The 10,655-nt window shown below is 41.0% G+C and overlaps 1 protein-coding gene across 1 annotated transcript; it reads right to left on the bottom strand.

The window, feature by feature from the left end:
• Positions 1–2,215: 2,215 nt before the first annotated feature.
• CYTL1 (cytokine like 1) lies at positions 2,216–4,993 on the bottom strand. The gene is made up of 4 exons (XM_002193871.5): positions 4,701–4,993; positions 4,551–4,595; positions 3,059–3,187; positions 2,216–2,880 (listed from the first exon to the last, which is right to left on the bottom strand). Exons 1-4 carry the CDS (start codon positions 4,842–4,844, stop codon positions 2,797–2,799), a joined length of 402 nt encoding a protein of 133 aa, XP_002193907.4. The 5' UTR covers positions 4,845–4,993; the 3' UTR covers positions 2,216–2,796.
• Between the last annotated feature and the right edge of the window lie 5,662 nt (positions 4,994–10,655).

Raw genomic sequence — 10,655 nt, 5'->3', positions numbered from 1 at the left:
CAGTGCAGAACAGAGCTGTTGGTAAGCAGCCATGCTGAGTGTATTGCAGAGTGTCCCTGTCAGTCAAGAAAAAGCTAAACTTGCTAACAAAAACATTGCAAATAAAACAATGCTTTCTATTTCTAATTCCAAAGACTTCTTGCAAGATATTTAGTACTAAGTAAATTAGATTACATTTTCTTCACAGAAGTAACCATCTTGAAATAGGTGAAAATATATTTGGAAGATGGTTGAAGGAATGGGAACTTCACAGGAGAAATCTGGAGTTAGGATCACATATTTCATCAAAATATCTAGGGAAGGGTTTATTAGCCTCAGTAAAGAAAAAGAGAAGTTTTGAGAAGATCCATGAGAAAATCTTCATCAAGTGCTCAATTTCAGAGACTGTGTGTCGCTGGGGAGGAAAGCAGCAGAGCAAAAGTGCCACAGTTACCAGCACGTGAAACACATCTTGCTCTGCAGTTTGCTTGCCAAGTGACAATGCAAGCTTTACAACAGGCCAATCTTTAAAACCTGTGACATCTGGAGGTAGGAAAAACAGCCAAAAATTAAAAGCTTCTGCTGCCAGTTTCCAAGAATGTGTACTGTCCATCCCTGGGTTAGCTTTGTAAGCACCATGGCCTGTGGTGACTGTATCACACTTTCTTGCAGGGCTCATCCATGGCTGGCTTTGTATAAAAATATGAAAAAACACAGGCTGTGATGTGATTTTGGTACTTTTATGGAAGTGGATGGAACTTGATGTTATCCCAGCACTGCTTGCTTCCCCAAGAGGGGGTCTCAGTCTGTGGTTAGAGGGAGTAAAAATTTGAACATGGAGTCTGACAGCAAATTGTTCAACTCTACCTGTATTTCTCCTTGATCCAGGGACCTGCCAGTGCTTACACACTCCTTCTGTGGGTACCAGGCTGCCTGCCAGCATGCTGAGAGGTGCCCCTATTGCAGAATATGGCTGTTGTGGAAGGACTTTGCCTTGGGCATGTCCTGTGACACAGAAGAATAGGTATTGGTACCTCTAGAGTGTGTTGGGTCTTGTACAGAGGCTGCTGGCTTGGAGAGAAGGGCTCTGAAAGGCAAACTAAGCAATGATTTTCCTGATAGTGGACTATCTGAGATGTTGCATGTTTTTGAGTTCAGCCTGGTACAAGATTAGATTGTTGAGTTGCTACTGTCTCTACCAGATGCTTGTAGAGATACTTGAGTGAAACCACTGCAGGCAGAATGGCTCATCTAAAGGATTATTTGGGTTAGCATTTGAGGACTTAATCTTCAAGAGGGAATTACTAAGTCTGATAGGCACTTTCCTTGAATGTACACTTAGAATTGAATCAAACGGGAAAGAAAAGCACTTGTTTATTTCTTCCTCCTAGGGTCAGATTTTCCACACTTATTCTATTCAAAGGCACAGTAAAATTTTCTATTGCTAAAATCAGACTAGTAGTTTCAACAAAACAAAGTGATTCCATAATGAAGAAAAAATGCTTTCCTGCCCATCCCCAACACTCTTTTTGCTTTGAATTAATCTTATTATTCACTTATTTATATAACAGTTGTCAAATATATTAATTTGTACCATCAGAATTGTCATGTAAATACCCAGTTATGGAAGATGAGGCTTTTATAAAACATGGTGAGATCACTGACCAAGTCACCAGGGTTGGCAGTGCTGTAGATGAACAGGCAACAAATTCTGTTCTGGAGAGAGAGGAATTACTTGCACAGGGGGAGGGAAGGGATTCTCTGAGGTAACAGCAGCTACTTCCAAGATTATGGGGAAGATACTTTCTATTCTTGGCACCAAAGGTTGGTTGTGAAGGTCTCATGTGCTGCACATTCTGAAGACACCCATGACTTTGGAATTACTGTCTGGAAGTTTTATTAATCCCATTGGCTCAACTATATGGGCTATGTCTCAAAAAACTGTCTGAAATTTTAATAGGCTTTCTGAGCCTCTGGCTCAGAATTTATCTCGCAACCCAGAAATACTATTAAAAACAAATCACAAATTTCATCAAACAAATTGTTTGTAGCATAGAAAAATTCTACCAATAGAAGCTTACACACTGTCAAAGCATGCAGAAACAACAAAGTTTGCATTGCTATGGAAACAAAGGTTATGCTGGGAAAAACAACTTGCAAGTGGCTGTGAAAAGTAAGTTTATAAGTGTGACACCTTTCAGCTTGATCTTGAAAGACATATTGCAACACAAGCATCTTGGATTAGAAGATTGTTTTTATTTAGTTTTCCACAGAGACATGTTTCTTTCACCTCTCTTCTCACAAATCTGACATCAAAAACTATCAAGATATATATATATATATGTGAGCTGTACAGCCAGAGAAATCTGTCAGTACAGCATTACTCTTCTTCTATCAAACATTTTAAGAAAAACAAATATGATCCCTTCCATGCCTATCTAATACAAGAAAAACAGCTAAGTCAAGAGAGAATATATATATGAGAATATATATATTCATGAAAGACTAAAAAGAAAAAAAAAATCTAGTTTCTGATGTTTAAACAAAACATACTTTATACATTTGGCTAAGCTGAAATATCGTACCTTGCCAAACGAAAAACTGCTCCCTAATGGTAGGTTCCCTAGCAGCTCAGTAGGTATGCAAGGCATGCAATTCATTTCCTGCCAAGGCAGAGAAAAATGGGTAGGTCTGATATTATATTGCTAGTGTGCTTGAAAAATATCTTAGTTGTTAATGTTATAGACTGCATATACATGTTTTGACTTTTTGTCTCCTTGAAACTTTCCCAGATATAACTTTTGGGTTAACTGTCTTTTAGCTCTCAGTGATGGAGTGTTCAATGGGAGGTGAAATAGGAATTTCCAGAGCATTACAGTCATCAGTAAGGAACACCAGGTCCTGGAGAAACAAACAACAACAAAAAAAAAAAAATTAAAAAAACCACCAAGTAATATTTATAAGGAAGAAGGCAGAAGATAGTACAGTGAGAAGCTTGGGCCTGATCCAGTTTTGGTGGTCAGTGGAGACAGGCAGGGCTAAAAGCAGGGACTGTCCCTGATGATGCATCTTGACTTACCCTTCTGCAGTAGGAGATCAAGATGGTGTACAGGCTCCGGGCTTTTTCCTTCAGCTCATTCACTTCAGCCATTCTGTCACATCCAGGGTAGGCCACAAAGTCACGGAGTTTTGCCAGCACACAGTAGTTCTGCAAAGCATGCAAAAGAAGTCTGTGTAACCCTGCACAAATACAGATTTATGTTCCTCGGCTGCCACTTCCAAAATTCTTGCTGCTATGTGGGAACCTTGAATTCCTACCTCTGTGTACATGTAATCTATGCAATCTTTAGTCAGGCAAATTAATCATCAGTATTTGATAACAAAGATGTTTGGTTCAAATAAATGCTTGTAAAATTGCATACATACAGTCTTAGTCTGCCAGCTAATTTCTCACATGCTTTAGGAGGCAGCAGCGCCAATACAATCAAATCCGCTCCCATAGTAGGTGAAGTATTCTACAGAGTAGGTGCACTATCTCACTTTTTTGAGAGCACCTGATTTAGCAGATGAAGAGATTATCAAGATCTCACAGACTTGATTTCTCTGTTCCTGCTCAATAGCAGAAACCATGACCAGTCCTGATTTTTTCAAGGTAATTTTTACCTCAGACTTTGTGTTATCAAAATAAAACACAGACAAAATGAATTTCACAATCTCCTTGTGAAGCAGGTAAATAAATATCCCAGCTTTTGCTTTCAAACCAGGGAAACTGAGGCATTGGAATCACATTTCTTGGTCTTTGTCACGATGTGAGACACTGGCAGCTCTGGAATTGGTATCTAGAATGTCCTGAATTACAAGACTTGGTGTAGTTGCTTATTGAAAAACGTGTCAGAAATTTGTTTTGTTTGATATTTTCTATTTTTTATCTACTCTGTTGAACACTGGAAAAAGAAGCAAAACATATCAAATACCCCACTGCAGAACACTAGGACACTAACTGTGTATGCAGGTTATTTTTTCTTAGCTGGGAGACAGCTATTGCTTTTTTTTTCTCAGTATCACACTTCCATATCCTTAGGCACATTTTTTTCTTTCTGGATTCAACAAGTAGCTCTTTACAAGAGAAAAAGCCAGCAAGGTATTCCTGCATTGCTTTTTATTAAAGCTAAATGCCAAAAACCACTCAGGATATAAAATGAAGTAGATTAATTAAGTGAAGAAAATTAATTCTGCATTTCTTCTTTTACACTATTATTCAACAGTCTGTTGCACTTATTTAACTTCTGAAAAGGCTCTGTCACAGTAAATTAATTGTGTGCATATGGTACTAAGTTAAAAACATTGATTTCCTAATTTTAAATTTTTTAATCAAGTAAAATCTCAGAAAGTCCATTGGGATTTTAATAAGGTTCAAACTGACTTCATTTTTCATCACTCATCTATCTAGTTAATTAAACTTTTAAAAATGCTTTTAAATCACTCCTCTGGGGTATAATATTGAGAGTTATTCTCACTTTTCATTAACTACTTTTACTACACAACAGGAAGAAAGAAGTGTGCAAACTTACGTGTATGTCCAAGTACAGCCTGGGCAGCGTCTCCACGCATGAGTCCTGCGGGAAGGAGGAAAAACTCGTTGCAATTTTGTTTTGAGAGAAAATGTGTCAAAAGTGGCAACCCGCAGTGTCCGTGCAGGAGCAGTTTTTGGGTGGACTCACCACAGTCTTGGAGGTCTGCAGCTCCTTGAAGGACGCTGTGATTTCCCTGCTCAGAGCCAGCACCCTGGAGTAGCAAGTTGGAGGGGCTGCGCTGGCTGGCAGGGCAGCGGAGAGCGCGGCAGCCAGGAGCAGCAGCATCTTCATGGTGGGGAGTTTGTCCAGAAAAAATCACTCCCACTGGTTAGGTAGGTACTGCTGAGCATCAGCGAGTAAGCTGGACAAATCAGGTCTCAATTAAATAGTCTCCTGCATGAACAGGAAGAAAAGTCTGGGGGTGGTCCGAGCAGCAGCTCACTGCCGTCTTAAATTTCCTGCCAGCCTCTGAGGCAGAGCTGCAAGCGCCTTCCTGCACAGAGCAGGGAAAGAGGGAACCAGGGTAGCAAAAACAAACACCACTGGCTCTTTTCATTCCAGAAAGAAAACAACCTAGTGAGCATCGCAAACAACAGAAATACGTGTAAGAAAAAGCACAAGGCTCTCAGAGTGTCATAGGCCCTAATCCCGTATGTGCTTTGGCACATGCGTCTCTTCTCTGAGCTGTGGGACTACACAGGCTGCAGATGGAAAGAAATCCTTCGAAATAGCAGGCTTCCCCAGCTCAGGAAGGACATGGACCTGTTGCAGTGAGTCCAGAGGAGGACATCAAGTTAATTAAAGGGATGGAGCAGCTCTCCTATGAGGAAAGGCTAACAGAATTGGGATTGTTCTGCCTGGAGAAGAGAAAATGTCAGGGTGACCTAATGGCAACCTTCCAGAACTTGAAAGAAGCCTACAAAAAAGATAGAAAGGAACTCTTTACAAGGGTAGATAGTGACACAACAAGGGGGAATGGCTTCAAACTGAAAAAGAGTAGGTTTAGGCTAGATATTAGGAAGAATTTTTTTCCTGTGAGGTTGGTGAGGCATTGGAACAGGTTGCCTCTCAAATTTGTGGATGCCCCATCTGCAGAAGTGTTGAAGGCTGGGCTGGATTGTAGTCTGAGCAAGCAACCTGGTCTAATGGAAGGTGTTCTCATCCATGACAGTGTGGTTGGAACAAGAATGATTTTTAAAGTTGCTTCCAAAACAAGCCATTCTATGATTCTATGATTCACAATTTGTCAATCAAAACAATAGTGCTTGTGATGGCTGCTTGGGAAGACCCATGTATTTACATATTCATAGTCTCAAGCAAAGTGAATACTTCTCTATATAGCTGTGATAAAAGTATCAAAGTTATTTTGCTTTCTGGATTGAATTTATGAGGGTTTGTTCTTTTATTAGATGCCAGATGGAGCTGAGAAATCCAGATGCTGGGATACAGGCCTGAAGCTGAACATATGTTGTTTTATATGTTAATTGTCCTGTAAAATGGAGGTACCCTTGAATGAAGAACTGGTTATTTTGAAAGTTATGCCACCCCCAAATTTTTAAATTCAGATTTTAATAAGGTATTAGCTAAAACAAAAAAGTATCTGATGAAGTACTGCAGTCCCCTGGCATTGTAGTACACCAGGAAGATTCATCTGAAGGTGGGAAAACTAGTTTTGGAGAAAAAGATATACTCTGTACGTTGCAGAGAACTCTGAGTTAAATGCACCAAAACACCTGGGGGAAACAGGAGAACGGGGCAGTATACTACTGTCTCGTTATGCACTTCTTTGCCTTCATAAAGAAATCCGGTTAATTAACAACTTGTGCTCCTGAATGTTAAAGTGGTACATCCTTGGAGAGGAAAGAAAAGTTGGTAGTCCTGGGTGTGGGAATTTTTAGGACTGCTGGATTCTATTTTCAGGAAGAGTTTCCTGGACAAGTCAGTGAAGAGGCCAGAGGGAGACAGGAAACCTTTTGAGAGGGCCCCAAGCAGCCAGATCATAGATCTGAACACAGCTATCTGGTGCACGTCCAAGGAAAGGATCCCACTGACTGTGAGTCTTGTTGGTTAAAAACAGACTTTTAATCACCATCTCATTGCTATAAAGAATAGCTGAGTGAAATATTATGCTTCTATCACATTCATGTTTGACAAGCTGCTAAAACTGCTCTGCCAGAACAGCAGTTTTCTGAACAGCATAAATGGTCTCCCAGTACTACAAGTCAGCAACCCAGCTGCTGCCAAGGATGACTTAGGAAAGAAAAGGCTGGATCCAGGCTTCACCAAAACACTTAATCAAATTTAAAAAAAATTTAAAAACAAAGAAACCCATCCACTCACCCAACAAAAACAAAACAAAACAAAAAAAAAAAACCAACCCACCAACCAAAAAAAAAAAAAAAACAAAACCCAAAAAAAACCCCAAAAACCCTACAAACCTCCCTTGCAAAACCCAACCAAACCAAAAACACCAACAAAGCAAAATGAACAAGCAAACAAACAAAAAACCAAACCAACCAACTAACCAAAAATAACAATAAAACCTGACAACAAAACCCTGAGATAATTTGCTGCAAGGTTTTTGCTCAGCTATTCTCAGAAAGAGTAGAGGGTTGTTTTTCCCTGAAAAATCATTAAGTACTGGAGTTTAATTTCCTCACCCACATCTTTTCCCTGGGCCAGATTTACTTGCATAGTTAACTCTGACTCAAATGAGTATTTTCCAATATCCAGTATCTCATCAGCACTACTGCCTACCTCAGCATGCAGAATCTGCAATTCAATTAAACAAAGACAAATACTTTCTTCTCAGTTATTTCTATTTGTAGCTAATCAGGAAGATTATCCTTGATCTCTGACTACATTCAATTTATGGTCCAGGTATGAGTAAATAATTTATTTTTTCTCTAAGAAGCTCTAAACACTAAGAAGTGGTGAACTTGCTAGTGACACCAGGCACTGGGAGTCCTTTCAATCTGAGGCACCTGGCTCAACTGTGAACCAGATGCACAGCTACCGAAGCCCCTGAAACTTTTCAGTGAGTGTTTTTATCCACTCATTTATGCAAAGCCACTTGTTAATTCTGGTGCATTCCCTGCCTTGGGCAGAGAAGGTCTTTAACAGGGAAACACAAGCTGTTCTTCACAAAGGCTAATAACCTCTTAGAGGCAATATTCAAAATGGACATGGAAATAACGTTTAGAGCTACAGGAGGAGAAGAGGGAAAGGATCAAAATGTATTATAGTCAAAATTTGCCTAAGGATTGCCTCTATGGAGAAGCAGCTATTTACAGCCCTTCCAGTCTGTGGGACAATGCTCAGGCTGGCATTAGGAGGGAGCACAGCAGGAGTCAGTCAGTGTCTCCATATTTGTTATAACATCACTCTGTGGATATCTCCAGCACATACACATCTTTATCATGCTCTACCTTTCAGTGAGCATGGGGCTTCAAGGGCTCAGGACCACTCTCACAATTTTGCATTAACTCTTGAGGCTGATGATGTTACTATCTCTCTTCAGAGTGCTCTTCATAGTGCATTTATTTACTCTTATGTGAGGAATGTTCCATAGCAAACACAGATACATGGGCAGAGAAGAAACTTAAAAGCCTGTGATGACATAACTGTCATTTTTAGTAAAAATGAAATATTTTTATGAAAAGAAAATTTTGAGTATGTTTTCTTTTTGCTTCCAATTTACTGAAAACTCAAACAATAATATTTTTCTAAAAGTCTAGGGGCTCACTATGCAGACTGACATTCCTTCTATGTTTGAACAGTCTACCAGGGTGTCCACCAACTTTTGATAAAAGCTCTTGCAAGCTACTGATTTCTTAATACCAAAATCCACCTGCTTAATGAAAATGTTGATTCTAAAATAGTTGGGGGCTGCCATGAGACACCTCATGAAATTAATTTCTGACTATACTGAAAAATAGGAAAGGTAAAACAAAAACAGTAAACCAGAGAAAGCCCTGTGTATTTAAGCAGCACCATAAAGCCCAAAGTGACTCAGCTGTTTGCTGTGGTGGAGGTGCCACTTCTTGCTTCAGAGCAACTTCTCTGCAAAATTCCAGCTCAGGATAAGACTTTTTAGAAATCCTGGCCTCTTGGTTAAGGTCTCATCTGTTTGTCATGTTTTCCCTTGCTGTGCAGCAGTACACTTGGCTGAGTCTTTCTGTAGACATCAGCTGAAATTCGGTGCAGAGGTTGTGCAGCCTCACACATTGCCCTGAGTCTGGGGGTGCTGCTGCACAACGCTGGCAGTTTCCTGGCTCAGAGGGAAGCCTGATGTGGCAGCACTGTGTGCCTGCATTTGAAGCTGGGGTTAATCCCACGTGGTTTGTTTCATTTTCTCTTGATAGCAGTAAGATTCTGCTGGTGATCTGAGTGGTTTGGCCAAGCTATGAGCAATGGGCAAGGCAGGCAGGATCTCAGAGCTGTCTCTGGGCTGGTGTCAGCAATGCTGTTTCCCCATGACAATTAAGCAAAAGTCCTTTTTGCTTACTCAGTGGTACAGGCTTCATTTTTCTTTCCTGTTGTTGTTATTTTAAAAAATTTACATATATATTGAGAAACTAATGCTATTACTCAATAGCCTGTTCTTACATAAAATAGTTATAGAAGCAGGTAAAACCATCTGGGTCAGAAAAAGAAATTAGATGTTCTGAAGTCTGTTGGTCTTGCTAGCACGAACCTGGCACTGGGTACTTTCCCTGAAGAAAAACATATGGAAATGGGGAGTCCCGTGGTCCAGGACAGAGAAAGGACAGCCCAGCAGAGCTGGGGAACAGGAATCATTTCCCTGTGCTGCCTCAGACCAGTTACCAAATCATTTGCATTGTCTGTGCTGACCAGCCCTCTCTGCAGGCGGTGTCCACCTGCCTTTGGAGCAGGGCAGGGGCTCAGGCAGCAGCAGTGTCCTGCACCCAGGGGCCACACAGTGCTCTGGGTGATGGCAGAGCCAGGACAGTGCAGAGATGTCCACACAAGTGTCTGTCACTGCAGGGCAGGCATAGCCTAGCTTGTCTCTGTCCTGGCTGCTGTCTCCATAATGGGGATAATGGTATTTCCCACAGACACTGTGGGAACTCGGCCATCAGCACCAGGGAAACGGGAGATTATGTGGTTTAGCCTTGTCAGGGATACTCTTTTCAGTGACTGCAAGGCGTATTGATTCAAGTAATGCAGGATTTAGAGGCTTAAGCCTTCACTGCCTTGCTAAAAAAAAGTCAATTTTAGCTTGGAGTAACTTGCAGACCTCTTCAGTGAAATAACAGTGGTGCTTTCAGCCTGGCTCCCTCCCTGGCCATGGGCACAGGCAGAGCTGCCTTGTCCCAGAAATACACAAGTGCCTTGTCTGGACCCTGCCTGGGCTTTGAGATCACTCCTGGGTGTGAGTTATCTCAAGGTAATACCATTCTTTATTAACACTGCAGTCAGGGTTACAATAGCAGAGTTTCAAGGAGGGAGCCTTGCTCATGTTTAGAGCAGCAGTATTTCAAGTTATTCATGCTTTCCTGCTGTGCCTGGCCTTCCATCCTCCTCTCTCTCTCTTTGTCTCACATGCAAATGTGGCAGATAGCTCCAGGTCTTATCATTGCTGGTCAGCTTCCCACAATCCCTGATTACCCTCATGATGAAAAATTATGTCAGCCACCAAGGAGTGTACTGGAGGTGATATAAATAAATGTATTCATCTACCAAATTTGTCCCTGATACAAGCCCCCTGGGGAATTAAAATGAAAAATGCAGGGTCTAAGCTCTCTGCTGTCCCTCCAAGGAGCTCTTGTCTACACTGTGGTTAACATGCAAGGAGATGAGTGACTCTATTTTTGAGGACTGGTATTCCAGCACCTTTCAGAACAATTATGTCACTGAAAGAAAAAATTGATGAGACTGAAAGTGCATCTCTGTATAACAATCCAAACCAAGCCAAACAAGAATCCAAAGAGACTTTGCTGAACTACTGCCTACACAAGAGCTTTTTAGTAGCTGCTTAGCATTCTAGCAGGCACAGTTTTCTATTTATTCTCGCCCAGAAAACTGCAAATGTCATAGCTTGTGTTGTTGTGTGTATTTCTGGATACAAACAACAGTACT

This window comes from Taeniopygia guttata, chromosome 4 (assembly GCF_048771995.1).
Source record: "Taeniopygia guttata chromosome 4, bTaeGut7.mat, whole genome shotgun sequence".
NCBI classification, from domain to species: Eukaryota; Metazoa; Chordata; class Aves; order Passeriformes; family Estrildidae; genus Taeniopygia; species Taeniopygia guttata.
Note: the sequence above shows the minus strand (reverse complement) of the source record. Positions and strands in the feature narration are given on the sequence as shown.